The sequence below is a fragment of the Bos indicus genome, chromosome 7 (genome assembly GCF_029378745.1).
Source record: "Bos indicus isolate NIAB-ARS_2022 breed Sahiwal x Tharparkar chromosome 7, NIAB-ARS_B.indTharparkar_mat_pri_1.0, whole genome shotgun sequence".
Taxonomy (NCBI): domain Eukaryota; kingdom Metazoa; phylum Chordata; class Mammalia; order Artiodactyla; family Bovidae; genus Bos; species Bos indicus.
The window spans coordinates 11,088,506-11,115,147 of record NC_091766.1 but is presented as its reverse complement, the minus strand read 5'-3'; the positions used below and the strand labels follow the sequence as shown (position 1 = coordinate 11,115,147).

General features: G+C 54.7%; 2 protein-coding genes and 2 long non-coding RNA genes across 8 annotated transcripts; 1 reads left to right on the top strand and 3 right to left on the bottom strand.

Moving 5' to 3' along the window:
* Positions 1–845: 845 nt before the first annotated feature.
* LOC109561486 (uncharacterized) lies at positions 846–1,479 on the bottom strand. Its single transcript, XR_002181053.2, has 2 exons — positions 1,358–1,479; positions 846–1,092 (listed from the first exon to the last, which is right to left on the bottom strand). It is a non-coding gene; the product is annotated as an uncharacterized lncRNA (long non-coding RNA).
* Positions 1,480–1,490: 11 nt separating this feature from the next.
* ADGRE5 (adhesion G protein-coupled receptor E5) lies at positions 1,491–19,406 on the top strand. 4 transcript variants are annotated; one of them, XM_019963979.2, is made up of 20 exons: positions 1,491–1,636; positions 6,066–6,116; positions 6,335–6,454; positions 7,005–7,160; positions 10,393–10,524; positions 11,065–11,211; positions 12,075–12,221; positions 12,309–12,355; positions 12,486–12,563; positions 14,551–14,728; positions 14,813–14,920; positions 15,329–15,543; positions 16,091–16,273; positions 17,247–17,438; positions 17,653–17,879; positions 17,983–18,049; positions 18,186–18,277; positions 18,361–18,529; positions 18,620–18,724; positions 18,814–19,406. In XM_019963979.2, exons 1-20 carry the CDS (start codon positions 1,597–1,599, stop codon positions 18,841–18,843), a joined length of 2,484 nt encoding a protein of 827 aa, XP_019819538.2. In that variant the 5' UTR covers positions 1,491–1,596; the 3' UTR covers positions 18,844–19,406. The 4 variants fall into 4 exon arrangements, with proteins under 4 accessions (XP_019819538.2, XP_070648766.1, XP_070648767.1 ...); XM_070792665.1 differs by lacking the exon at positions 10,393–10,524; XM_070792666.1 differs by lacking the exon at positions 11,065–11,211.
* On the bottom strand, positions 11,519–12,169 carry LOC139184060 (uncharacterized). The gene is made up of 2 exons (XR_011567487.1): positions 12,055–12,169; positions 11,519–11,836 (listed from the first exon to the last, which is right to left on the bottom strand). It is a non-coding gene; the product is annotated as an uncharacterized lncRNA (long non-coding RNA).
* A 103-nt stretch (positions 19,407–19,509) lies between the features above and the next one.
* DDX39A (DExD-box helicase 39A) lies at positions 19,510–25,753 on the bottom strand. Of its 2 annotated transcripts, XM_019963983.2 has the most exons (10): positions 23,809–25,744; positions 23,553–23,680; positions 22,283–22,375; positions 21,736–21,919; positions 20,946–21,064; positions 20,485–20,616; positions 20,280–20,389; positions 20,035–20,179; positions 19,776–19,923; positions 19,510–19,660 (listed from the first exon to the last, which is right to left on the bottom strand). In XM_019963983.2, the coding sequence occupies exons 1-10, from the start codon at positions 24,461–24,463 to the stop codon at positions 19,644–19,646; spliced, it is 1,731 nt and encodes a 576-aa protein (XP_019819542.2). In that variant the 5' UTR covers positions 24,464–25,744; the 3' UTR covers positions 19,510–19,643. The 2 variants fall into 2 exon arrangements, with proteins under 2 accessions (XP_019819542.2, XP_019819540.2); XM_019963981.2 differs by having other exon boundaries at positions 19,776–20,179; positions 23,809–25,753.
* Positions 25,754–26,642: the final 889 nt, after the last annotated feature.

Below are 26,642 nucleotides of genomic sequence, written 5' to 3'. Positions count from 1 at the left end.
GGGCGCTCCACCACCCCTGGGATAATGTTTGTCTGTCTTTGGCCGAGGGTGACCTTTTTTTTCCATGACTACAATCCTACCCTTTTAGACTATTATGCACTTAATGTTTTATTTAATTGTCTATGCTACTGCATTCTTGAATCCATTCCTTTAAAAGAATCTTTTATTTTGATGTCCTAATTAAAAAACCCTTCTCATTGCCTCAGATAGTCTGGAAGCTTAACAAATATATAATAACACAAGGAACATAAAGCTATGGATTCTAGCTGGAAAAACTTCAGGGCTACCAGGGTGTTAAAGACACATTAGCACCCAACTGAGACTTTCTGCTGGAGCTTGGGCTCCTTGCAGACACTTGGGGACCCTGCTGCCTGCCTGTGGATCTCTGTTTAGCTACTTGTAAATTGTGCCTCAACTTTCCTCTTCTGCAAAATGGGGATCATAGCAACATCTGCCTCAAAGGTATTTTGAGGAGTCAGTGAATTAAAATAGATAACTCTAGTTGAATCTTCTAGAGGGCTTCCATGATGGCTCAGACGGTAAAGAACCTTCCTGCAATGCAGGAGACCTGGGTTCAATCCCTGGGTCGGGAAGATCCCCTGGAGAAGGGAATGGGCACTCCAGCATTCTTGCCTGGAGAATTCCATGGACAGAGGAGCCTGGCGGGCTATAGCTACACAACTGAGCGACTAACACTTTCTTTCACCTTCTCTAGGTGAATCTGGCCTGGCTCAGATTAAGTGCTTTACAAATAATAGTGTGGTTTTTTTGTTTGTTTGTTTTAAATGATGAGATGGTTTCAGAGACAAGTCAGTCACATGATTAATTAGAAAAGGAAACAACTCTCCTATGATATGATTTCTCTATTGATTAACGCAGTGTCCATGAATCCCTGAAATATGTTTCCCACCAGGTGAAACGCTGGCCCAGAAAAGGCCAGCTCCTGGACCTCGGACCTCCACGGCCCTGGGGCCCCGCAGTTCCGCTTTCTTGGCGCCAGCCAGCCTGGCTTCCACGAAGGGCTCCTTTGTGCCCCACCCCCCGCACAGCTCTCATGTGGACTCTGGCCTCTCTGGGCCTCAGTTTCCTCATCTGGAAAACAAAAGAGGAAGTTTCTGTTAGCGCGGGAAACTGGCGTTGGAGATTCAGCAAGACAAGGCAGCCAACACAGGGTGGTCCCCGCAACGTGGGAGCCCCGAGTTATTTCTGAACGCGGCCCCTCCCCAGCCTACACGCCTCCGGCCAAACAAGGCAAGCAGGTCCTGGCAAGACTCTTCCCCGTCCCCTAGCCCCTGGGATCCGCCAGCCGTTTTACACAGGGGCCACAAAGTGCAGACACCCAAAGGGCAGGTTGTACCTTAAAGTGTGTGTGTGCGCGCCCGCGGGTGCGGCGCCCCTGGGTCTGTGTTTTCGCTCCACTTTCCTGTTGGTTTCCAGCTGCCCCGCCAGTTCCGGGGAGGGCCCTGGGCCCGCGGCTGCTCCCCCGCCCCCCTTTATAAAGGCCAGGCGGGCCTTGGGAAAGCTTGCACAGCTGCCCAGCTCGGCGGCAGAAACAGCCCTGCCCCATCTTCTGCTTCCCCTGCGGCAGCTCGGACCATGGGAGGCCCCCACGGCGGCCCCTTTCTTCTCTTTCACGGTGAGCGCTCTGGGGCCCTGAGGGGTCGGGGCAAGCGGCCAGGGAGCCCCCGGCAGCACCATGTGGTGCCCCCGCGCCCTCTTTTCCCTGGAGAAATGCGAGGTGCAGCTGGCAGCTATGGGGCCAGCCTGGAAGGGAGTCACATGGCCGGGCGTGGGGGCGGGTGCTGAGGGGGCCTGGGGCCAGGGGCCAGGCACCCCTACACGGTGGCAGGATCCCCCGGCATTTTCTAGAGCCTGTCCCTGTCTCCCAGAGAAATCTCTGAGCTTTCTGAACTGCTCCCAAAGTGGGAGACAGGTTTGGGGAAGGAGGAGGGGCAAAAAGGAGCGCTGAGACCCTCTCTATCTCTGTCTCTCTCTCTCTCACACACACAGGTGGCGGCTCTTAACACAGGTTGTAGGGAGATCCTAGGGGGTTGGAGGACTGGGGGGCGGGACCTCTTCACTGCCAGGTGGGGGTACCCCCAACATGTCCCACACTGTCTCAGTGGCAAAATCAGCCCCAGAGACCCTCGTTCTCGCTCCCCCGGATCCAGCTGGGATTCAGCTGCAGGTGGGTGGAAAAGGTTTTACCGGCGCTGGTGGCAGGTTTGAACTTTTGCTGTGACTTCCCCAGGGCCTCCCTTCCCGCCCCACCCAGGGTGGCTCTAACGGTTATCTGGGCAGCTGGTTGCCTAAGCAACCAAGCAACAAAGAGAATGAAGAAATGGCCCTTGGGGTACCAACCCCGGCTTCCCAGGTCGCCCTGGGACGGGATTCCCCGTGCTGGCCCAGGTTGGCAGGCATAAGCTCAGTGGCTCCCGGGCGGGGAAGCTAGAAAGAGGAGTCTGTGTGGGGCACACCTGATGGAGGGGAAAGCGGTGTGTCACTGGAGCTGAATCTCACTGCCTCTGAGCCTCACTTTGCACATCTGTAAAATGGGGTAAGACCGATCTTCACCTTATTGGGCTGTGTTAAGTGAGTTCCAAAGCAAACTATTCCTAGTTTACAGAAAGAATTAAGTAAACAATATTTTTATTGGCTCAGCGGTAAAGATTCCACCTGCGATGCAGGAGATGTGGGTTGGATCCCTGGGTCTGGAAGATTCCCTGCAGGAGGGCATGGTAACCCACTCCAGTACTCTTGCCTGGAGAATCCCATGGACAGAGGAGCCCGGTGGGCTGCAGTCTATAGGGTTCAGACACTACTGAAACGACTGAGCACACGCACGTTATTATTTCACTGGCTGGTCTGGGGGGAGACTGGAGGGTCTGAGGAGGAGCAAAGAGAGGCTGCCTGTCCTGCCCCCACCCTAGGAATGTAACCGCTCAGGGCTCGCCAGGGGGAATGCAAACCAGATGGGACTGGGCACAGATGACCAGCAGCGCCTCTCCCAGCTCCTGTTTGGGCGACCTCCAAGGACCCAGATGGAGAAATTGTGGCCTGGGAGCCTCTGTGGTGGGGGAGCAGAGCCCAACCCCGCCCTGGCGGAGGGCACGGGGCTCAGAAGAGCTGTCCCACCCCCATGCAGGGTCTGGGAAACTTGACCCCATTCCACCTTTTCTGTTTAAGTGTTGTCACTTTTTGTTTTTTATTTATTTTTGGCTCTGCTGGGTCCTCACTGCTGCGAGGACTTTTGTCTAGCTGCTGTCAGCCGGGGCTACTCTCTCGTCGCGGTGCACGGGCTTCTCATTGCAGTGGCTGCTCTTCGAGGCACGCGGGCTCAGTAATTGTACCTCCCGGGCTCTAGGGCACAAGCTCAGAGGTTGTGGCGCACTTAGTTGCTCCTCGTCATGTGGGATCTTCCCAGTTCAGGATCAAAACCATGTCTCCTGCACTGGCAGGTGTATTCTTTATCACTGAACCACCAGGAAAGCCCCAGTCCCACCTTTCCCAAGCTCCTCTGTTCACCAGATTCTTCCTGAGCCTTTTCTGGGCTCCAGGCCTCAATCTGTCCATCTGCAGAATGGACACAAACAGGGCAGTTGTGAGCAGGAAGTTGGGAAATGGGGGCAAATCAGCCCAGGCTGCATAATCCTGCTGCGGTGGGGAAGGGGAGGGGCGGTGCGGCAATAATTTTGGGTCTGTCCTGCAAAGAGGAACTGAGTCCCAGCAGAGGGGGGAGCTAGCCAAGCCCTGTGACCTGAGAGGAGGACGAGAGAAATCCTCAAACGAGGAAGGGGAAGGGCATCCCAACCTCAGTTTACCCTTGCTGAGAGGGCTTCTGGGAGGGACTCCATGCCCACCGCCAACCTAAGGGTATCAAGTTTGGACCTAGGGACTGAGTGGCCAGGGGACCCTCCAGTCTGCTGACCCCTCACAGCCCTTCAAGCCGGGCTCACAATGACAGACCCCAGAATTCCCCTGGAAGCTCGCTCCAGGGGCAACGAGCTGTGTGTGAGTCATGCTTTCCCTTGGCCCAGGAAGTGACTCATTCCTGCCCTTCCTCCTGCCCTATCCGTCCGCCCACTGCCCTCTTCTGGGTCTCCCTGGATTGTTGGGGTCTGTGTTGCCTCCTACGGCATTCTCAGGTGGGCAGGGACTGGGTGCCTCCCCCAAGCCCTCCATGCTTCCCCCTGCGGCTGAACTGTCCTCCCCCTCCCTCCCCCTTTGTTTCCATCCCCGCCTCCTAATTGTTTCCCTGTCTCCCTCTCAGTCTCCACATCTCTGTGTTTCTTTGTCCAATCTCAGCCACGTCTGTTTCTCTCTTGCGGAGTTCCCTATTTCTCTGTCCATCTCTCTGTTGTTGCACAGTCACTAAGTCGTGTCCCACGCTTTGTGACCCCATGAACTATAGCACGCCAGGCTCCTCTGTCCTCTAGAGTCTCCCGGAGTTTGCTCAAATCTATGTTCATTGAGTTGGTGATGCTATCTTACCATCTCATCCTCTGTCACCCTCTTCTCCTGCACTCAGTCTGTCCCAACATCAGAGTCTTTTCCAATGAGTCGGCTCTTCCCCTCAAGTGGCCAAAGTTCCTGGAGCTTCAGCTTCAGTCCTTCCAATGAGTAGGCAAGGTTGACTTCCTTTAGGATTGACCATCTCTATCACTGCCTGAACTTCTGCCTTTGTGTTTCTCTCCATTTGTCTCTCCTCTTCTGTCTCCATCTCTCTCTTTCTCCCTCTCTCTCATCTCTATTTTTTCTCCATGTCTTCTTGTCGGTCTCTCTTTGGTGAATCGTAAGGAGATCCCCATCTCTAAAGGCCCTGATGACTTGAAGAGGCCCTGAGAATGGGGTGCCCCTGGGTGGTAAGTACAGCCAGAGAGGACCCCCTTCCAGCAACACCCCCAGTGTGAACCCACAGCATCTTCCTGTGCACTGGGGTGGGGGCAGGGGCAGCCCAGGGTTAAATGTCGCCACTGGGTCCCAAGAAAGCCATCAGGACTGACCGACACGGGTGTGGGGTGGGTGAACCTGTGTCCCTGAGGAAGGGTATGGGAGCTGGAGGATCTTAGATTCAGTGTTGGGGGTGGAATCTGAGAAAACTGCCTGATCCAGCCCTCTCCTTACATAAAGAAACGTTATCCAGGGAACTGTACTCAACATTCTGTGATAACCTCTATGGGAAAAGAATCTGAAAAAGAATGAATATATGTACACGTATAACTGAATCACTTTGCTGTTCACCTGCAATTAACCCAACACTATAAATCAACTGTACTCCAATATGACTTAAAGAAAAGAAACGTTGATGACAGTACACTTTGGTGCACCAGGCGATATCTGCAGGCTTAATTCTCACAGTATTCTAGGAAATGGGTCCTGTCATCATCCCCACTCCACAGAAAGGGAAGCTGAGGCTCTGAGAGATGAGGTCGCCTGACCACAGTCTGAGACCTGGGGCTGCCTGGCTCCAGTCTGATTACTGAGCTGCTGCCCACACCGGTCCCCGGGAGCTGGGACCCCCTGGTGCTTGGAACTCTTCCTCATCCCTCAGTTTCTTTCTCTTTGGCTGTGCTTCGTCTGTGTTGCTGGGCACAGGCTTTCCCTAGTGGTGGCTCACGGGAACTGCTCTCTAGCTGGGGTTTGTGGGCTTCTCATGGTGGCGGCTTCTCTTGTGGAGCACAGGCTCTAGAGTTCTCGGGCTTCTGTAGTTGTGGCACATGGGCTCAGTTGCTGCGTGGCATATGGGTTCTTCCCAGACCAGGGATTGAACCCATGTCTCCAGCATTGGCAGGTGGATTCTTTATCACTGAGCTACGAGGGAAGCCTGCCATCCCTCAGTTTCTGAAACCCACCTCCAGGTGACAGGTGGCAGATCCCCTGGCCATGGGTGTTCATTCGCAGGCAGATGCCACGTACCCACTTTCTCCTTGAGCAACAGACAGAGACACAGAGCCCAAGCCTGGGAGGGGCTGAGAGCCCTCTCTTCCTCGTTTGCGTTACTCTGGGGACTGCATCTGCCCTTCCCTGCCGGTGGCCCCTCTGACGCCCCGCCCTCTCTGTTCCAGTGTTGTGCTTCTTGCTGACTCTGTCGGAAGTTGGATCCCAGAACAGCAAGGGTGAGTCTGCTGGGAGCAACGTGGTCCACAGCTGGAGCCTGGGGAAGGGGCCCTAGACTTCCACCCGCACCGCTCAGCCCAAGCAGGAGACAAACCCGTTACAGGGGGAAGGCCAGGGTCACGCCTCCCCAACACCCCGTCTCCTGGAGTTGATCCTGTCCCCGTCCCCAGCCCCTGGCTCTGCCCTCACCTTCTGACCAAGGTCTCCATCCCCACAGCCTGCGCTCTGCCGTGCCCTCCAAACTCCTCATGTGTCAATGGCGCTGCCTGCCGCTGCGCTCCAGGATTCATTTCTTTTTCTGGGGAGATCTTCACCGACCCCTTGGAGAGTTGTGACGGTATGGCAGCTTGGGGGTGATGGTGTGACATGCAGAGATTGTGGGGTACAGTCCAGTGTTTCTGGGGGACATGGGTGTTGCTTGGGGGCCTCAGCCTTTGTCCTCAGGTCCATCATCAAGGACAGAAAAAAAGAGAAAGGAAAAGATATGAAGATGGACAGACGAGACATGAATACACATGGCTTCCTAGAGAGAGCACAGCTGGGTCTCCAGGAGTCTGGAGTCTGTGCCTCAGTTTGTCCTTTCAGGACTGAGGAGGGGGACACAGGGCTTCTACCCACACCCCAGTTCAGCACTTCCCACTGTGTCTCAATCCGGGGTGACAGCCAGAGGGCCAAGAAGAACAGAGCTGATTGCACAAGCTTTAGGAATGGCTTGCTCCAGCCACAGCCCAGTCTCAGCAGTATGGCCTAAGAGAGTCTAATTCTTTCTAAAAGTATACTGATTAAACTTGAGGCCCAAAGCTGGGGAGTCAGGTAGGGGTTGGGAATCTCTGCACTGACCAAACTCGTGTCTTTGGGAGGTGACCCTTTGCCCTGTTGTGTTCCAGACATCAACGAGTGTGGCCCACCCTCACCAGTGGACTGTGGAAGTTCAGCAGACTGCCAGAACACGGAAGGGGGCTACTACTGCACGTGCAGCCCAGGCTATGAGCCTGTTTCTGGGGCAATGATCTTCCGGAATGAGAGTGAGAACACATGTCGAGGTAAGAATGAGGCTGCGCTTCCCGCCTCTCATTCTTGAGGTTTGGGGCCTCAAATGCTGAGTCCTTCCTGCAGCATCCTGGTTACAGGTGTGGCACCCAGGTCTGCGTTAGGAAAGGTGTACCTACGCCTGTGCCACTTGCACGGAGAGGCGGGGTGGCATGATGAACCAGGGGCCCAGGTCCTGGCTTTGCCCCTGATCGCTCTGTGTGTGACACTAGCCAGGACACTGATTCAGAAATCACTGTTTGGGACTTCCCTGGTGGTTCAGTGGTTAAGAATCCACCTTGCAATACACAGGACGTGGGTTCAATCCTTGGCCAGGGAACTAAGATCCCATATGCTGCACAGCTCAGCCAAAAAAAAAAAAAAAAGGAGTCATTAACATGTGAGATGTGACAATGTAATTGTGAGTTTATGCTTTAAACAAACAAACAAAAAGAGTGTCTTTTACAGATAACAACAAAAGTAGCTTTGCCTTTTACTAACTGTGTGATCTTGGACAAGTTACTTCACTGCCCTGTCCCTCAGTTTACCCATCTGTAAAAAGGGGGTGACAGTGGTGTTTACCTCATAGAGTTGCTGGGGTATAAATAATAATAATAAGAATAACAAGGCACAAAACAGTGAGGGCCGTTGGCATTTTAAATTATGGTCATCATGATCTAACTCACCCTCTCCAGGATGGGCATCCCTGGGGGCTGTGCCCCAGGGTGGGTGCTCAGGAGCAGCTGTCCTGTCCACTCCCTCACCAGGGACCCAGGAGGAGCCTGGCCTCCATACATCACTAGGCTTTGCCCCCTTTCCAGTGGGAGAAGATAGGCAGGGGAAGGGGCAGAGGAGACCAGCAGTGGGCAGACAGGACTCCAGAGAGGGCTCCATGAAGATGGTTAGACCTGAATACAGAGGATGGGGAGGGGAGGAAAGGGAAGGTGGGAGGTGAGAAGGGGCTGAGCCCAGGATCCAGAGGACTCTGAGGAGGGTCCTTTGACCCACTCTGCTGCACAGAGAAGAGCCCGCAACCTTGGTCCCAGCCCCTTCCCTCCTGCCCTGCAGATAGAGGGAGGCACAGCCTCACAGGGAAGAGGGGTCCTGCATCTGTGGGGTCTCTGCTGGTTCACAGGGTCCTCTGTGGGTGGATGTTGTGCTTGAAACATGTGGCCTGGCCAGAGCCTTCACACGAATAGGGAAAAGTTCCCTGTCATCCCATTGAACCGTGTGTTTGGGGAATGGAGTGTGAGCTGGTTTTCACCTGCCTCCTTGGCTGGATACCCTTGTGCAGTGACCAGCCTGCACAACAGTACGTGGTGGTCGTGGATCCCACTCAGTATCTGGACTGGGTGTGCCGCCCACCCACTGTTGTGAGTTCCTCTAGAGACAGGCATGAACAAGAGCGAGTTGGGAGAGGGACCTCCAAGGGCCTCAAGGAGGGTGCCAGGCAGAGAGCAGCCTACTGACTGGGACTAAAGCCTGCCGCCTGAAGACCTAGCTCTCTGGCGGGCTCAGCTGGACTGTCTGTGCAACCCCGTCTCAGCATTCCAGCCTTTGCTGCACCTGAGCACGTGTCATCCGTGTCCAGGCCGTGGGGTCTGCTATGGGCAGAAGACCGGGGCTGCTCCCTGGCTTCCTCATCCCACTTTCTCTGGCATCAGAGGGCCATCCTGTGCATCTACCTGGTCTCCCAGCCCTCTCTGAACCCCAAGGCTCAGAACCTCTGCAGAGGGGCTCTTCTCAATGTTTAGAATATCCACCCCACTGCCATGGGGGTGACATTCAAGGTACTCAGTGCGGTCACAGCACCATGTGTCCCAGAACCGTATCTGTCCTCTTCGCCATTGTTAATGACTGCTGGAAGGAGACCTGCTCCCACTGGGGCCTCTGACCCAGGGTGAGTCCACCCTGGGTTGTGGTGGACTCTGGGGACCTGTCTAGAAATGCTGAAGGAGGAGATTCAAGGAACAGTTCACTGTACCTGGCTGGCCACGCCCCTGGCCCAGCAACCTGCCTGGAGAAGACGCCTTCTGTCACCCTGACCCCACATCTCAGCTTCTCAGCCTCCATCTATTTCCCCGCCCCACCCAAGGCTCCACCCTGACCCTCCCCAGTAATTCCGGTTCACAGACCTGAGGCAGTTCTGATGACCGAGGCCCGGGAGGATGTTGTGTCAGGGGTGTCCCAGGGTGACATCAACCCCCAACCCACTGCAAGAGTCAGTCGAACAAAGAGGCTTCCATCTGGACCAGATGATGAGACGTCGTCAAAGACCACTGCCCCTGGCCTGACCCTTTACTGAGGAGACCAATCCAGGCCCCACAGTGACCCAGACCATGTCGGGAGAGAAGGTGGAGGCTGAGCCCCACCCAGCAGGATGCACAGGCCTACGTCTCTAGTGGGAGGCCAAGTGCCAAGATAGCAGAAACACCTGCCACCCTTCACCCAAGGGCACCTGCTCCTTGCTCCAGCCATCCAGCCTTTGCTCATTGTGAACTTTGCTCAGATATGGATTCTTACCACTTCCTGCCAGTCTGGGGGAAGCCTTCATGGGAATCAGAAAAAGGTACCTTCGTAGCCCCAAGGCTGCCTGGCCAGACATCAGCCCCACTGTCGAACACGGCCTGGTGCCCACTGCCCGGGTGGCCCTGACCTTTTTCTGTCATCCTCATTTTCCATGCCACTGCCCCAAAACATTGTCATTGAGCAGCCTGACTCAGGGGTGGATCTTGGTCCATCTTCATGGAGCTGGAGCCTCAGAGTTAGCACAGACAGGAGAGTGCTGTCCTGCCGGAGTCAGCAGGATCTAAGGAGAACTCTGATGGCAGCACTCGCCCTGGGGGAGTCAGGACAAAGTCCATCACTAGAAGCCAAGATGGGCCCTGCTGAGGGAACACAGCTGCGCTCGGCTTCCAGGAAGACCCACCCAGTCCTTCGTCCAAATCCTCAGACTGGGACACAGGCAGCTGTGATGTTCCCATCCAAGCTGGGAGCTTCCCAGGGAGCCTAAGGGAGCCAGAGCTGGCAGACGGGTAGGACTTGGGCCACATCTGGACAACAGAACATGTGGGCCACCATGCTCACCATAGGATGCCTCCGTGTGAATGAGGAAAGGCCCCCACTCACCAGGGGAGAGAGAGTGGGCCCTTCTGGATCCTTCTATACCAGAAAACGTGGCCAAACTCCATGCTCGAAGGCTGTCCACAGCAGCAGGTATCCATCACGCTCTCCTTCCCCTTGCAGACGTGGACGAATGTCAGCACAGACCCCGAGTCTGTAAAGGCCGCAGCGTCTGCATCAACACTGAGGGTAACTACACCTGCCAGTGCCCACCTGGCTTGGAGTTCAGCCCAGAGGACCCGAGGCATTGCACAGGTAGAGACCCCAGGAAGAAAGGGTGAGGCAGGCCTGGAGCTGGGGAAGGAGCCGAGGCAGTTCCCAGAGCCCAAGCAGCAGAGAGAAGAGACTCGGGTTCCTGTGATGACAAGGGTCTGCCAGGGCCCTGCCTGCGGATCGCCTCCCCGAATGGTCCCACCACAGACCAGGGAGACAGCAGAGACTTCGGGCCCCAAACTTGGCTCTGTGAACATCTCCCAGACCTCACCCCTTCCACATCTGCCACATTCGAGCAGAGGAAGCTCTCACTTCCGGTTCCTAGAAGGGGAACCTTGGTCCAGGGCCCCAGAGGCAAGAATCCTTGGTCTGGAAGTCCAGCCCCTGTGACTCAGTTTCACTCCTAGTTTTTCTGCCTATAAACTGAGGACCATGGCCCCTACCACGCCCATCTTACAGGTGTTTTAAGAGTCAAGTTGCAGGTCACCAGGTGCTGACACGTGCAGTCACAGTGGGGTCCTTGGTACTGGGCAGTGAGAAGCGGAAGTGGCGGTGGCGCTGACCTTCTGGCTTTGTCCTCAGATGTGAATGAATGCACCTCAGGGAAAAAGCCATGCCACAGCTCCACCCACTGCCTCAACTCTGTGGGCAGCTATGAATGCCGCTGCCGCCCCGGCTGGAAGCCTATTGCTGGATCCCCCAATGGCCCAAACAACACTGTCTGTGAAGGTTCGGAGCTCAGATGCTACACTCTTGGAGTGTGCGTGCATGCTCAATTCGTCTTGTCCGACTCTTTGCGACCCCATGGACTATAGTCCATGGCATTATCCCAGCAAGAATACTGGAGTGGGTTACCATTTGCTCTTCCAGGGGATCTTCCCGACCCAGGGATTAAACCCACATCTCCTGGGGCTCCTGAACTGGCAGACAGAGCCTTTACCACTGAGCCACCTAGGAAGCCCACACTCTTGGAGACCCACACTCAAAACATCCAATCACATATTCAGTGGCACCCGCACAAACCAAACAGAATGAATGCTGGAGGTGTCCTGCTATGCCAGGCACTAATTCTTGTTAATTAAATGTGATTAATGTGTTAATTAAATGTGAGATCTGGGGGGTCCTGGAGAAGGAGCTGGGGTACGAAGGGGAAGGCTCCCAGGGACTCTGGGCAGCAACTAATTGTTGTTCAGTTGCTAAGTCCTGTCGGACTCTTTGCCAACTCATGGACTGCAGCACGCCAGGCTTCTCTGTCCTTCACTATCACCCGGAGTTTGCTCAAACTCATGTCCATTGAGTAGGTGATGTCATCCTCTGTCGTCCGCTTCTCCTCTTGCCAGCATCAGGGTCTTTTCTAATCACGAGAAAAGATACTTCAGTATTTTCACAACTTGCCTATCTGTGGGGCTCATCTGCTGTGTGTCAGAACTCCGCACACTTCCCATAAATAACCTTAGTGTCCACCACTCGATGTGCGGACACCGGGTGGCGTCACCTCCTGGGGGACTAATATGGGAAAAAAGTGGGGCACAAGGAGGACAGGGGCCTCACAGGGCTGGGGCAGAGCCTGACCTCCTCCTTCTTGTCCCCAGATGTGGATGAGTGCAGCTCTGGGCAGCATCAGTGTCACAACTCCACCGTCTGCTTCAACACTGTGGGTTCATACACATGCCACTGCCGCGAAGGCTGGGAGCCTAAACATGGACTCAAGAATAAGCAAACGGACACCATCTGTAAAGGTACCTGTCCTGCCCTGACCCCAGGCCCCGCCCACAGCAAACACAGACACTGCCACAGCTAATGAACTGCTGTCCTGTCCCCTGCAGAGATCTCCTTCCCCGCCTGGACTGCTCCCCCTGGAATCAAAAGCCGGGTAAGTGGCCCCAGTGGGGACCAGCGACAAAAAGTCCCTCCAACCAGCTCACCCTGATCACTCATTTTCCCCGAAGCTCCCCCACCCAGGATGAAACTCTCTGACTTCCCCACCTTTCCCCTCTCTCCAGAGTCTCTCTGCCTTCTTTGAAAGAGTCCAGAAAATGAGCAGAGACTTCAAACCAGCCATGGCCAAGAAATCCATGCAGGTAAGGGCAGGACAGTGTGGGATGGCTGGAGGATGTTTCAGTGTGAATGGAGATGCCCAAGCAGAGGCCTCTGGTCAAACGCATACATCTGTATACAAAAGTCACGGATTGCTATTATTTAGTTGCTCAGTCCCTCTAGGCTCCTCTGTCCATGGAATTCTCTAGGCAAGAAGACTGGAGTTGGTTGCCATTTCCTTCTCCAGGGGATCTTCCTGACCCAAGCTGTGTCTTCTGCATTGGCAGGTGGATTCTTTACCACTGATCCACCAGGGAAGCCCACACACACACACACACACAAACACACATGTTTGAGAGGAATATAATGTCAATGAAATGGAGCAGTTGAGAATTCACCTTTGGAGCAAGGCCACAGAGTTCAAATACCCCTCATCCCACCCACTGCCAGTTCTTGCTGTGTGACCTCAGGCAAGTGACTCCCCCTCTCTGAACCTCAGTTCACTTGGGAAAGCTTTAAATGAACTGATAGGAGTGAGTCTCAAAGAAAAGTGCCTGGCATACAATATAAATACTATATGTCATATGTGCTTGGCCTGGTAGAAATATTGAGCCTCTAAAAAGATTATAATAATAAACTTTTTAAAAGAGAAATATGTGAGCCCTTTATGTCATTTGGATTTTTCCAATAGCTGCATTTTTAAAATATAAAGGTTAAGAATAAATTTAAAGAGTAGAAGTATAAATGCTGGAGAGGGTGTGGAGAAAAGGGAACCCTCTTGCACTGTTGGTGGGAATGTAAATTGATCCAGCCACTATGGAAGATGGTATGGAGATTCCTTAAAAAACTAGGAATAAAACCACCATATGACCCAGCAATTCCACCCCTAGACATATACCTTGAGGAAACCAAAACTGAAAAAGACACATGTATCCCATTGTTCACTGCAGCACTATTTACAATAGCTAGAACATGGAAGCAACCTAGATGTCCGTCGGCAGATGAATGGATAAGTTGTGGTACATATACACAATGGAATATTACTCAGCCCTAAGAAGGGGCGCATTTGAGTCAGTTCTAATGAGGTGGATGAAACTAAAGCCTATTATACAGAATAAAGTAAGTCAGAAAGAGAAAGATACATATCACATACTAACCTGCATGGAATCTAGAAAAACGGTAGGGCAGCAATGGAGAAGCAGACATAGAGAAACTCAAACAGGGGCTCCGTATCAACCTAGAGGGGTGGGATGTGTAGGGAGATAGGAGGGAGGTTCAAAAGTGAGGGGATATATGTATGCCTACAGCTGATTCAGTGTGAGGTTTGCTAGAAAACAACAAAATTCTATAAAGCAATTACCCTTCAATTAAAAAATTAATTTTTTAAAAAAAGAAGTAAGTGAAATTAAGGTGAAAATTGCATTTAACCCCATAGATTAAAACTATTATCATTTCAACGTGGAGCCATATTTCAAGTGACATCTGGGGCTCAGGGCAGCTGTTTCGGGCAGTGCAGACTTAGAAAGTGCCTGCATGCGTGCTCAGTCGCTCAGTCATGTCCGACTCTTTGCGACCCGTGGACTGTAGCCTGCCAGGCTCCTCTGTCTGTGGGATTCTCCAGGCAAGAATACTGACGTGGGTAGCCATTGCCTTCTCTGGGGGATCTTCCTGACCCAGGGATTGAACCTGCGTCTCCTGCATTGGCAGGTGGGTTCTTTACCACTGAGCCACCAGAAAAGCCGCAGACTTTCTATGTCAGAACAGGGCCTGACATAATGCCAGTGCGTGATAAATGTTAAGCACTGTTGCTGTTATAATACGTGCACACAGGCACATGCTCAACCCCCTTACTCATCTTCTGGCTACTGCCCTGTCTTGATGATTCCCCTGGTTCTGTCCCCTAGGCAACCCAGGTGGTTCTCCAGTGTGTACCCCAGTTGTGGGGGTGGGGTGAGGGGATGTGAGATAGCAGGGTCCTTCGGGCCGCCCTTGTGGTACAGTAACCCAGGAGCTGTCACTCGTTACCCACAGGACCTTGTCGGGTCAGTGGATGACCTGTTGAAAAACTCAGGAGACCTGGAGTCACTGGATCAGTCTTCCAAGCACGTCACAGTCACTCACCTGCTCTCAGGCCTTGAACAGATCCTGAGGACACTGGCCAAAGCCATGCCTAAAGGCTCCTTCACCTACCGTTCGCTTGACAACACAGGTGAGACCACGTCCTCCCCAGCCCAGCCCCCCAGGACCCCCTCCCACACCCGGAGCCCCCGGTCACTGCCCCCTCTCTTCTCAGAGCTGTCCCTGGTGGTCCAGGAGCAGGGGAAAGGAAACGTCACCGTGGGCCAGAGCCACGCACGGATGCTGCTGGACTGGGCCGTGGCAGCTGCAGCTGAGGAGTCGGGTAATGGCAGGCGCCCAGAGCGGGCACTCCAGGGAAAGGGAGGGAGAAGCTAGGATATGGCTAGGATACAGGAAGGATTGAGGGAAAGAGGAAAGGGGGCGACAGAGGATGAGATGGTTGAATGGCATCACTGACTCAATGGGTGTGAGTCTGAGCAAGCTCCGGGGGATGGTGAAAGACGGGGAAGCCTGGCGTGCTGCAGTCCATGGGATTGCAAAGAGTCGGACAGGACTGAGGGACTGAACAACAGCAACACAGCTTCAGAATGTGCAGCCACAGGAAACCGAGCCTTGGGGCGGGACTCTGGGCATCATGGCAGACTAGCGAGCTTGAAGTAGACATCTTCAGAGGAAGGATGGGGCACGGAAGCAAGCAGAGCAGAAGGTAGCCAGCATGTCTGTCCCCCAGGCCCCACCGTGGTGGGCATCCTCTCCAGTCAGAACATGAAAAAATTGCTGGCCAATGCCTCTTTGAAACTGGACTCCGAGAAGCTGAAAGAGACCTACAAGAGTCCTGTCCGAGGTGCCAAGGTCACGCTTCTCTCAGCGGTCAGCTCTGTCTTTCTGAGCAACACGAACACTGAGAAACTCGACTCCAATGTCTCCTTTGCCTTCGCCCTCCATGTGAGTCCTGGGGTGGGGAGGGCAATCAGCCACACTGCTCACCCCATAGCCAAGGTCCCTGTGGTCTCTTAGCAGCCTTCGTTCCCCCACGCCATCCACTGTGCTGCTTCCTCACACGTGCCTCAGGGCCTTGACACGTGCCCTCTGCCTGGGGCACCTTTCCGCCACGATTCAGTCCTTTACCTGTCAACTTGTTCACATGTCACCTACTTGTCTAGGCCTTCCTGGACCTGCTTGTTTAAATTACAATCTAATCACACCCCACCTTTCCCCTTTGCTCTTTTCTTTCGCATTCAGCACCTGCTAACACACTATCTAGTTTACTTATTAGGTGTATTATTTTCTATCTGTCTCCCCCACTAGAATGTCAGCCCAGAAGGACAGGGATTTCTGTCTCCCCAGTTCACTCCCGGGTCCCCTGGCCTGGCACACACAATCGGTGCTCAGTAGACAAGTGTCAAAGGAGAAGCAGCCCTCTTTGGGGTCCACCCAAGCCCAGTACCCACGAGAGGGTTCCAGGCTAACTTCTATGACCGCCTCTCCCTAGGAACAGCCGGAGCTCAAGCCTCGGCAGGAGCTGATCTGTGCCTTCTGGAAGAAAGACAGCAATGGGAACGGGTCCTGGGCCACCACAGGCTGCTGGAAGATGGGCAGGGGCAATGGAAGCATCACTTGCCAGTGCAGCCACCTAAGCAGCTTTGCTATCCTCATGGCCCACTACGACGTGGAGGTGAGCAGACGGGGCCATCCTCAGAAACCCACTGTGGCATGGCTGGCTCAGGCAGAACAGACAGCTGGTTTCAGTGGAATGGTCCAAGAGGTTCCACATGGTTGCACAGACCAGATGCAGCCCCTTGCTTGGGAGCCCTAGACCTCCACATGACTCAGCAACTGAACAGAGTGGCCTGGCACTGCGGGCCTTACTTCAGCCAGTGCCCCTCTGATGGCCCACCCCTAACAAGTTGTTCAGTCATTAAGTCGTGTCCAACTCTTTCAGGACCCCACAGACTGTAGACCGCCAGGCTCCTCTATCCATGAGATTCTCCTGGCAAGAATACTACCTTTTCCTCTTCCAGGGGATCTTCCTGACCCAGAGATAAAATCAGCATCTCCTAGTGGATTGGCAGGTGGAATCTTTACCACTGAGCCACTGGGGAAGCTCCATCAAGTTGTTAAATATCGCTAACAGCTCCTGAGGGATCCATAGATACACTAGGCCATGTGAATACCTGGAATGGGTCAGGCAGAGTAGGGGAGGCTGGTGGTCCAGGCCCAAGGCCCAGGAAGGACACAAATGTGGGTTTTGATGAGCTCATAGTTGCAGCGAGGTGTTGGAGAGGCAAGAGATGAGATGAAGATGAGGGTCAGAGAGGTGGGCTCATCAGTGTAGGGAAAGAAGGTTGCAGCCATTGAGGATACACGGGGGACCTTCTAAGAACTGTCTGGGTGTGTGGTGGGGCACTCATCCAGAAGAATTGGGGATACCTGCTGCACCCATGGGTGCAGGGGTGGTGGTGTTTAGGGTGAGAGAGACATAGTAAGTTTATTCAGATGTTGATGGTAGAGGAGGTGGAGGGAGATGAGCCACCTGATCAGAGTCCTGCAGGCCAGGTCCCAGGTGGGTGTGGGTGGTGGGGCCCACAAGGAGGGCAGGAAGGCCTCAGGGTACTGATGGAGTCCCACCCGCCCCATCCTGCATCTAGGACCCGAAGCTGGCCTTGATCACCAAGGTGGGACTGGCGCTGTCGCTGGCCTGCCTGCTGCTGTGCATCCTCACCTTCCTGCTGGTGCGGCCCATCCAGGGCTCGCGCACCACGGTGCACCTGCACCTCTGCATCTGCCTCTTCGTGGGCTCTGCCATCTTCCTGGCGGGCATCGAGAATGAAGGCGGCGAGGTGAGGCCCCGCCCCGTGGAGCGCCCCACTCTCACCTGGGCGCTAGACCTGCGAGGGCCTGGAGTGGAATAGCTGCGCCTACTCCCAGCTGGGTAGGGTGGTCGGCCTCCCCTCAGCGGAAGCATACGGCCCCGCCCATTCACTGCTTCTGAGTCGTCCCGGACCCGCCCACCGCTGACGTCACCGCCCCGTCCCTCCGCCCTTGCCCCCGCAGGTGGGGACGCGCTGCCGCCTGGTGGCCGTGCTGCTGCACTACTGCTTCCTGGCCGCCTTCTGCTGGATGAGCCTCGAGGGCGTGGAGCTCTACTTCCTCGTGGTGCGCGTGTTCCAGGGCCAAGGCCTGAGAAAGCTCTGGCTCTGCCTGATCGGTTACGGCGTGCCTCTGATCATCGTGGGCATCTCAGCAGGCGCCTACAGCAAGGGCTATGGCCGCGAGAAATTGTGAGCGCGAGGTGGTGGGAGGGCCAGGGCTTGGGGGTTGCATGGAGCCCTTGCTCCCCTCTGGGCTTACTGGGTGCTGACCAGACCCTCCCTTCTTGCCCAGCTGCTGGTTGAATTTCGAGGGTGGCTTCCTCTGGAGTTTTGTGGGACCTGTGACCTTCATCGTTTTGGTAACTGTCTCACCTCGCCCCACCCCACACCCTTGAAAATCTGAAGCACTCGGCTCCACATTGAGCCCCTGTACCAGCTTTCTCCCTGCAAGTTCCAAGGATACCCCCTAATCTGAATTCTGTGCTCCCTGCCCAGGGCAATGCTATCATCTTTGTGATTACTGTCTGGAAACTCACTCAGAAGTTTTCTGAAATCAACCCTGACATAAAGAAATTAAAGAAAGCCAGGTGAGCAGACAGACAGGAGGGCTGACAGAAGAGGTGGGTGTGTGAGGTGGGGCCCCCAGCTGCAACTGGCTGCCTCTCTGCAGGGTGTTGACTATCACGGCCATCGCCCAGCTCTTCGTGTTGGGCTGCACCTGGGTCTTCGGCCTGCTCCTCTTCGACCCGGAGAGCTGGGTGCTGTCCTACATCTTCAGCATCCTCAACTGCCTGCAGGGCTTCTTCCTCTTCGTGCTGTACTGCCTCCTTAACAAGAAGGTGGGCTGCAGGCCAGGCTGCGGGCGGAGCTGGGCCCCTCCTCCTGTCCTGGGGCCTGTCCTCCCCTGACCTGGCCCCTGTGCCCCACAGGTGAGAGAGGAGTACCGCAAGTGGGCCTGCATGGTTGCTGGGAACAAGTACTCCGAGTTTGCCACAACCACCTCTGGGTCTGGCTCTAGCCACAATCAGACTCAGGTAAGGGCTGAGCCTGGGGTCAGGGGTGCAGGACAGAAGGCCCCCAGGTCTCTGGGCTCCGTTCTCACGCTGTGCTCCTTTCTCTCCAGGCCCTCAGGCCCTCAGAGTCTGGCATGTGAAGGCGCAGATCTGGCCAACAGCATCTCCTGTGGCCTCAGCAGCTTTTGCACACACAGATGACCTCCTCTCCTCCCTCTATGCTCTGCTCCCTCCTGCCTCGGGCCCCACACGCACCACGGAGAGGAGGGTGACAGCCACCGTCTGGTACCGAACCCCTGAACACCCAGCAAGGGTGGAGGGTCGGACCTACTTCCTGCTGCCTCTCAGCTCCACCCCAGTCAGCACCCAGGGTAGGGGCAGCCCCCTCAAGTACACCAGGCCGGGACAGAATGAGGACTCGTGCCCAGCCTGGCCCTTTCCCGTCATCTGTCTTTGCTACAGAACAAGAGGCCAAGGTGCTGAGACTTTGCTTTTAGGTTAAGCTAAGACTGAGGCTGGGTGGGAGAGGGGCAGGGCCCTTCTCAGCTCCTTGCCGAAGAAAGCTCGTGGTACTAAGGCCCATCTGCCCCAGGGCAGAGGGTTCAAAAGATGTGAAGGCTGTGGACATTGCCTGTTTTTTTAAAATCTGTATAAACCTTTCAGTGTTGACACTTCAAGAATTAAATCTCATGTTGACACAGAAGGTGGCATGTCTTGCTGGCCAGAGGCTCACTGACCAGGCCATGGGCCCCTGGTGTCCATGAAATGCAGTGAGCTGACAGAAACAGACACTGTGGGAGCCAGACTTCCATAATACAAACTTATTCTTGCACAAATCTACAGCTTTTAAACAGTAAAATGAAAGGCCCAGTGTCGCCTAGAAAGAGGACTTGAAGCAGCACGTGGGAAGTAGAGTGGCTCTGGTCGTCAGGGCATGCGGTTACCGGCTCTGCTCAACTGTAAGACACACACGGGGGACGGGGGAAGCCAGTGAGGAGGGGGCGTGGGGACAGAAGGCCCCACCACTGTCCCCCACCTCCCCCGGCACCCCAGCCCTGTCTGAGCCACTTACTGTATGTGGAGATGTCAATTTCTTCTGGAAGCTCTGCCACATTCACTTCAAACCGGTCCTGGACATCATTGAGGATTTTGGCATCGTTCTCGTCAGACACGAAAGTAACGGCCAGGCCTTTGGTACCGAAGCGACCCGCACGGGCCACCTGCAGGGAGACAGGAGCAAGGGTCAGGCTGAGAACAGACAGAGGTCCCCATCCAACACCAACCCTGAGAAAGGGGCAGGAGGGGAAGGGACACCCCCATGGGCCACTCACACGGTGGAGGTAAGTGTCCGAGTCCTCAGGCATGTCATAATTGAAGACGATGTTGACGCGCTCAATGTCCATGCCTCGGCCGAACAGATTGGTGGCGACAAGGATCCGCCGCTGGAAGTCCTTGAACTGCTGATAGCGCGACAGGCTAGGTGCGAGAAGAACAAGGGGTGGCCATCAGATACGGGGACCCTGGGTGGCATCCCCTCCACGGGGCCTGCCAGGGGCTGAGGGCGGCCCACACTCACCGCTCTTCCTGGGCCATGCCCCTGTGGATGGCAATAGCTGGGAAGTTCTGTTCTACCAGGAGCTGGGCCAAGGCCATGCAGCGCTGCACTGACTTCACAAAGATCACAACCTGCGAGGGAGGGAGGGGCAGACCTGGGTCAGGGCCAGAGTCCCTCCCCGAGGCAGGGAACCCCAGCACAGGCCACAGGAGTGCAGAAGCATCACCTGGTTAAACTCCAACACATCCAGGAGGTCGAAGAGCTTGCGGTTCTTCTCACTGTCCTTGAGTTTCACATAGTACTGCTGTAGCCCGTGCAGCGTGAGCTTGGTCTCGTCGTCCACAAACACCTCCATGGGCTGTGCAGGGAGGAGAGCAGGAAGAGCCAGGCGGGGCTTACTTCTGGGCCTTCTGCCTGCCCAGAACCTTCCAAAAGTGACTCCGTGGCTGCAATACTTCAAAGAGGCCTCTGTACCCCCAATACTTGTCTCCCAATAGCTGGATCTAAGGTCCGGCCCGGTTCAGGTGTAGACCAAGCTCTCAGCTCCCAGTTTGACAAGAGAGGAAGAGGCTCCGCCGGCCTTCCAGCATGCTTGTGCCATGAGGGCAGCGTGGATGTTGGCGAGCGGCAAGAGCCTGCACCCTCGGAGGCTGAAGCTACCGCACTGAGCTCTCCGCCATTACTCACATCTTGCATGAACTTCCTGCACACAGGTCGGATCTCCTTGCTCAAGGTGGCGCTGAACATCATGCACTGCTTCTCGTGGGGGGTCAGGCGGAAGATTTCCTGCACGTCCCGCCGCATATCTGGCAAGAAATGGGGCGTGAGCGCCTGCCAGACCATGACGCCCACCCAAGACTGGATCCAGTCCCTCCCAACCTGTGCCAGGGAGCCGCTGGCCCCATGACAAGGGCGGTGTGAGTGCAGACTGGCCGGAGGGGGGGAGCCCCAGGTGCCTGAGGGCCCGGACTTAGGGTAATAAGCACAGGCGCGGGAGGAGCGGCAATCCACTTACACGCTGCCAGAGCGGAGCAGCCGTGCCAGCGCACCTCCAGCCACGCTTCAGGGTGGGGAGCCTGAGGCAGAGATAGCCGCTGGAGTGAGAGCTGCAGCCGCTTCCCAGGCACAAGCCCCAGTTCCCACCAGCCCTGTCAGGGCTCCCTGAGCACAGGCGGGGGCCTAGAGCTAAACCAGCAGGTGGCAAGGCCACAGTCCTCGGCTAACATGGACATGTGCCCAGACACGGCTTATCTTGGGCCATGTGGTCCCACTCCAAGATCTAGCTCTGAAGCCGCAGTTCACTCTGCCAAATGCCAGGATTTGCCCGCAAATCTGTTTCCAGGAGACCTGACTGCTGGCCACCCACACGACCCCACTCTGGGGAAACCTCTGGCCTGCCCTGTCAGGGCCTGGCTCTGAAGTCTGGGGGATGCTGCGAGGGGCCTCCACAGCCCGCAGACCCGGCGCAGACACTCACCCAGCTGCTCCAGCATCTTGTCGCACTCATCCAACACGAAGTGCTTCACATTCCTCAGGTTGAGGCTCCTATTGCGCACAAGTGCCAGGATCCGGCCCGGTGTCCCCACCACCACGTGGGGACAGTTTCTCTTCAACACCTCCTCATCTTTCTTGATGGACAGGCCCCCAAAGAACACAGACACCTATGTGGGCAGAAAGCTGCCGTCAACCATCTGGTGGCCAAAAGCTCACACCCAACTCCAGTGACTGCGGCCACGCAGTTCATGACCCTGCAAAGCCCCCACCGACACGCCAGACCTGGTGCCTGGGGACAGGAGAGGCCTCAGAGCCTGGCCCCAGCTCCACTGAAAAGCAGCCCCAGGACTGAGACTGGCACAGGCCTCTGGGGGCCATTCATAATTCATCAGGCTTTTAAGGAGCGTAAACCACCACAGACCTCAAAGGCAGCCACTGCAGCCAAGCCTGGTTAATGCCGGCTGGGCCAGCACCACGGCCAGCAAGGCTACAGAGGGTCACGTGACGCCCCACTCGGTCTGGGGACTCACCTTGACGCTGGGCATGTATTTGGAGAAGCGCTCATACTCCTTGCTGATCTGGAAGGCCAGCTCTCGAGTGTGGCACATCACTAGGACTGTCACCTGTGGGGCAGGTGGGGCACAGACCCTTAAGGCAATGTCTGAAGTCCTCCCCTGGCCAGAGCCCACCCTGGTGCTGGTCCCCTGGAAGGTCCAGTCCACGTGGCCCCAGCTTCTCCCAGTCTATCAGCTGCTGCTCACTCCCTGTATATTCTTATTTTTTCCCTAGCAGGTAATAAGGCTTACTGTTGTTTTTGTTTAGTCCCTCAGTCATGTCTGACTCTTTGACCCAATGGACTGTAGCCCATCAGGCTCCTCTGTCCATGGTTGCCATTTCCTCCTCTAAGGGATCTTCCTAACCCAGGGACTCAACCTGCATCTCCTGCACTGGAGCCACCAGGAAAGCCCTCCCTACGTCTCCTTATAGCTACTCAGGTGTGTCCCCCTAGGCCAGGGAGACCCCTAGCTGGTGACACCCTCCACGCTAACAGCTTCCCGAGCCTGCCCTCTGGCTGGCCTATGACCACCAGGGGAAGGCTACCACACCTTCCTGGCCCACAATGCCAAGGACTGAGACCACACCATGGCCTCCCATGAAACCTTCCCTCCGAGACCACCCATCCTAAGGTCAGTAACAAGGGCTCATGCACCCACACACCACCCAGGGAGGTGTGCCCCAGCATGTCAAGAACAGAACACCTGCAAGGACCGCAATTATCCCCTCCAAGTAGTGAACTACAACATTCAAGGCATGAGAAGACAATTGTGTTCTGTTGGCAATAAAAGCAGTAACAAAACCGTGTTCGGTGTAAGACCACCTTCCTAAAAAAAAAAAAAAAAAAAAGACCACCTTCCTGTATGTGAACGATCCAGAAAAGCACATTGGAAATAACAGCCATCTTGCCGGGTGGTCAGAATGGGCACTTTTCAGTTTTTCCTCTTGGCTTATCATTTTGGGGGTGATACTGGTAACAACTAAGTGTGTGTGTGCTAAGTTGCTCACTTGCATCTGACTCTTTGTGACGCCATGGACTGTAGCCTGTGAGGTTCCTCTGTTCATGAGATTTTCCAAGCAAGAATACTAGAGTGGGTTGCCATCTCCTACTCCAGTAGAACTAATTACCGTAGTTAATTTTAAAAGTCCACAAAGAGGATGCAGGAACAAGGATTTTTAACAAGACGACCCATGATTCCTGCTGCATCAGGAAGCTGGGGCCTAGCAGGGAGGGTGTCCACCCACCTGTCCGTTGACGGGCTCGATCTGCTGCAGAGTGGCCAACACAAAAACTGCTGTCTTGCCCATCCCTGACTTGGCCTGGCACAAGATGTCCATGCCCAGGATGGCTTGTGGAATACACTCGTGCTGGACTGAGGGAAGAGAGCACATGAGCTATCAGAAACTGGACGGACGTTCCCTCTGTGCAGGCCCCTCACCTGAGGGGACCACGCTGAAGCAGTGAGGAGAGCCGAGGAAGGGAGGACCCAGGGATGCGTACCCTCTGATGGATGCTCAAAGCCACAGTCCACTATGGCCCTCAGGAGCTCCGGCTTCAACAGAAAGTCCCGGAAGCCAGAGCTGTGGATGGAAACATAGGAACCCTTAACGTCTTTCTTGGGGGGAGGTGGAGCGCTCTCTGGAGGTGCCTGGGGCTCTTCATCTTCCTCATAATCCAGAAGCTCGTTTTCCACATCCTGTTCCGCCATGCTGCTGCGAACAGAGGAGGGGGAACAGGGCTCAGAGAAGCAATAATGGTGACTGACGCAGGCGGGAAAATTCCCAGAGGGGGAAGAGGGAGCCGGCTGCACAGAAGCTGTGAGCTGCAGACACAAGTCCAAGGTGGGTGAGGTCCTGGGGTCAGGTCTGGCCGCCCAGCCACTGAAGCCAAGACTGGACATCATTCTCTGATTTCTCTTTAACTCACCTCCACCACTGACTCCAACAGCAGGTCCCACTACTCTACCTGTGTAGCACTTCCCAGCTTCCACCTGTTGTTCCCACATCTCCACCACCCTCCACCAAGCTGCCTCACCTCTACTGGGACCCTTCAGGCCACAACCACAGGTGCACCAAGTGAAACCCCAATTCCTTTCCAATTGCAACCTCCCTCTCTGGCCCCTGCTCACCCCATTCCATGCCACCCCCAGCCTCATTTGGCTGCTGATACTCACTGAGCCTCTACCCCAGCCCCACAGGCATGGCTCTGCTGCATTACTTCTGGTCTCTGAACAAATACATGCCTCCTTCTCAGCTTCAAAGTCTCAGCTCTACTGAATAGCCTCAGACCACCTAGTCTCAAGGACTCCCCTCCCCCTTCACTCCCCAAGGACCCCACCCTGAGCCTGGAGATGCAACTGTCAGGATGCTGGAGAGATGGGAGCTTGTGAGCTCGCCAGTGTCTACCCAGCCCCAGCTGCTCCTGCTATTTGTGGTTTGCACAAGGGAATAATTAAGTGCTCTCATGAAAAGACCTCCCATTGGGCCTGGAGCCAGTAAGAATACAGCCAAGATGGTAAAAAGAATTAATACAAAGTGCGATCACTTCCTGGCTTCATTTAATTCCGACACACAGAGCACCTAGTGGGTGCAGGCTACAAGGGACCCAAACATGAGAATACTGTCTTTTGTCCTCCCTGTTGCACCCCAGCCTCCAGTCAAGGGGGTGGTTGTTGCTGTCATTTAGTTGCTAAGTCGTTTCCCTTTGTAACCACATGAACTGTAGCCGGCCAGGTTCCTCTGTCCATGGGATTTCCCAGGCAAGAATACTAGAGTGGGTTGCCAAGCCCTCTACTAGGGGATCTTCCCGACACAGGGACTGAACCCACGTCTCCCGCATTGGGAGGCGGGTTCTTTACCATTCAGCCATAAGGGAAGCCCAGTGTAGGGGGTGGAAGTGCTAAAAACAGTCCCTCTTCCTGAGATGGATTTTGATGGTCCCAGGCCCAGTTTGTGGCCCTTTTGCCACTCATCCTCTGTGAGTATGCAGCCCCAGGGCCTTAACCACCTCTGTGCAGCCTCTCTATGGACAACCTCTCCCCTCAACCCGCATCTGAGAAAAGGCAACTCCATTCTCTGAACTGTTCTGTCTTTTCTCTTTTCCTGTCCCTCCAGCCAATAAAGTCAAGCAGGTCAATCAGGCCACTTCTCACCCCTGCTACGTCACTGGTTCTCAGGCTGTCATCACCTTTCTTTTTAGATTAGAGCAGCTTTATGGACACATTCACATGTCATACAAGGCACTGTTTAAAAGGTACATTTTATTGGTTTCTTGTGCAGTCACAAATACTTTCAACTGCTGCCACAATCATCTTTAGCACACATTTCCTCATGTCAATAAGACTGAATCCTTAGGCTACCATTCTGTGTCCCCCAACTCCCTTTGGCAATCACTAATCTACTTTCTTTTTATGAATTTGCCTATTTGGAACATTTCATATAATGGAATCATACAACATGTGACAGTCTGACGTCTTTTACTCACGTTATTTTTCAAGGTTCTTCTACATTGTGGCCGTGTATCAGTACACCATTCCTTTTTGTGGCTGATGAATATTCCTTTTTACTGGAATACTACAGTTTGTTTTAGCCATTGTCAACTGATAGGCACTTGGGCACTGTCACCTCTTGCCTGGATTATGTCAAAAGCCACCTTGTTGGGCTCCTTGCTTTCCATCTCCCACTCCCCCTTCAATGCCGCTCAGCTGCTGAAGGGAGCCTAAAAAAGCTAAGTCAGAGAAAGCCACTCCTCTGCTCAACACCGGTCCACAGGATCCCACTGTGTTCAGAGTAAACCAGAGTCCTCACCACAGCCTATCAAGCCCGGCACAACCTGACTCCCTCTACATGCAGTGTGTCACCCCCGTCACCCTCACACACAGGCCTTGCTGCTGAGCCTCAAACATGCCTCAGCACCTTTCAACTTGTTTTCCCCACTTTTTTCAGACCTCTGTTGTTTCAAAAAGGCATTTCCCATTGTTTAGTCACCTTGTCGTTTCCAACTCTTATTGACACCATGGACTGTAGCCCACCAGGCTCCTCTGTCCATGGGATTTTTCAGGCAAAAATACTGGAGTGAATTGCCATTTTCTCCTCCAGGGTATGTTCCTGACCCATGGATCAAACCCCCATCTCTGTGTCTCCTGCACTGCAGGCAGATTCTTTACCCACTGAACATCAGGGAAGCTGTTCTGTTGTTCCAAAAAGGCATATTCTAAAGTTGGGTCCAACTAAAAAAACACCCCCTCCAGTCATGCCAGCCCAGCACCCAGAACAGGACCTAGTACATAACAGGTAAGCACTCAAGAGCAAATGGCTGAATGAATGGAATCAGAA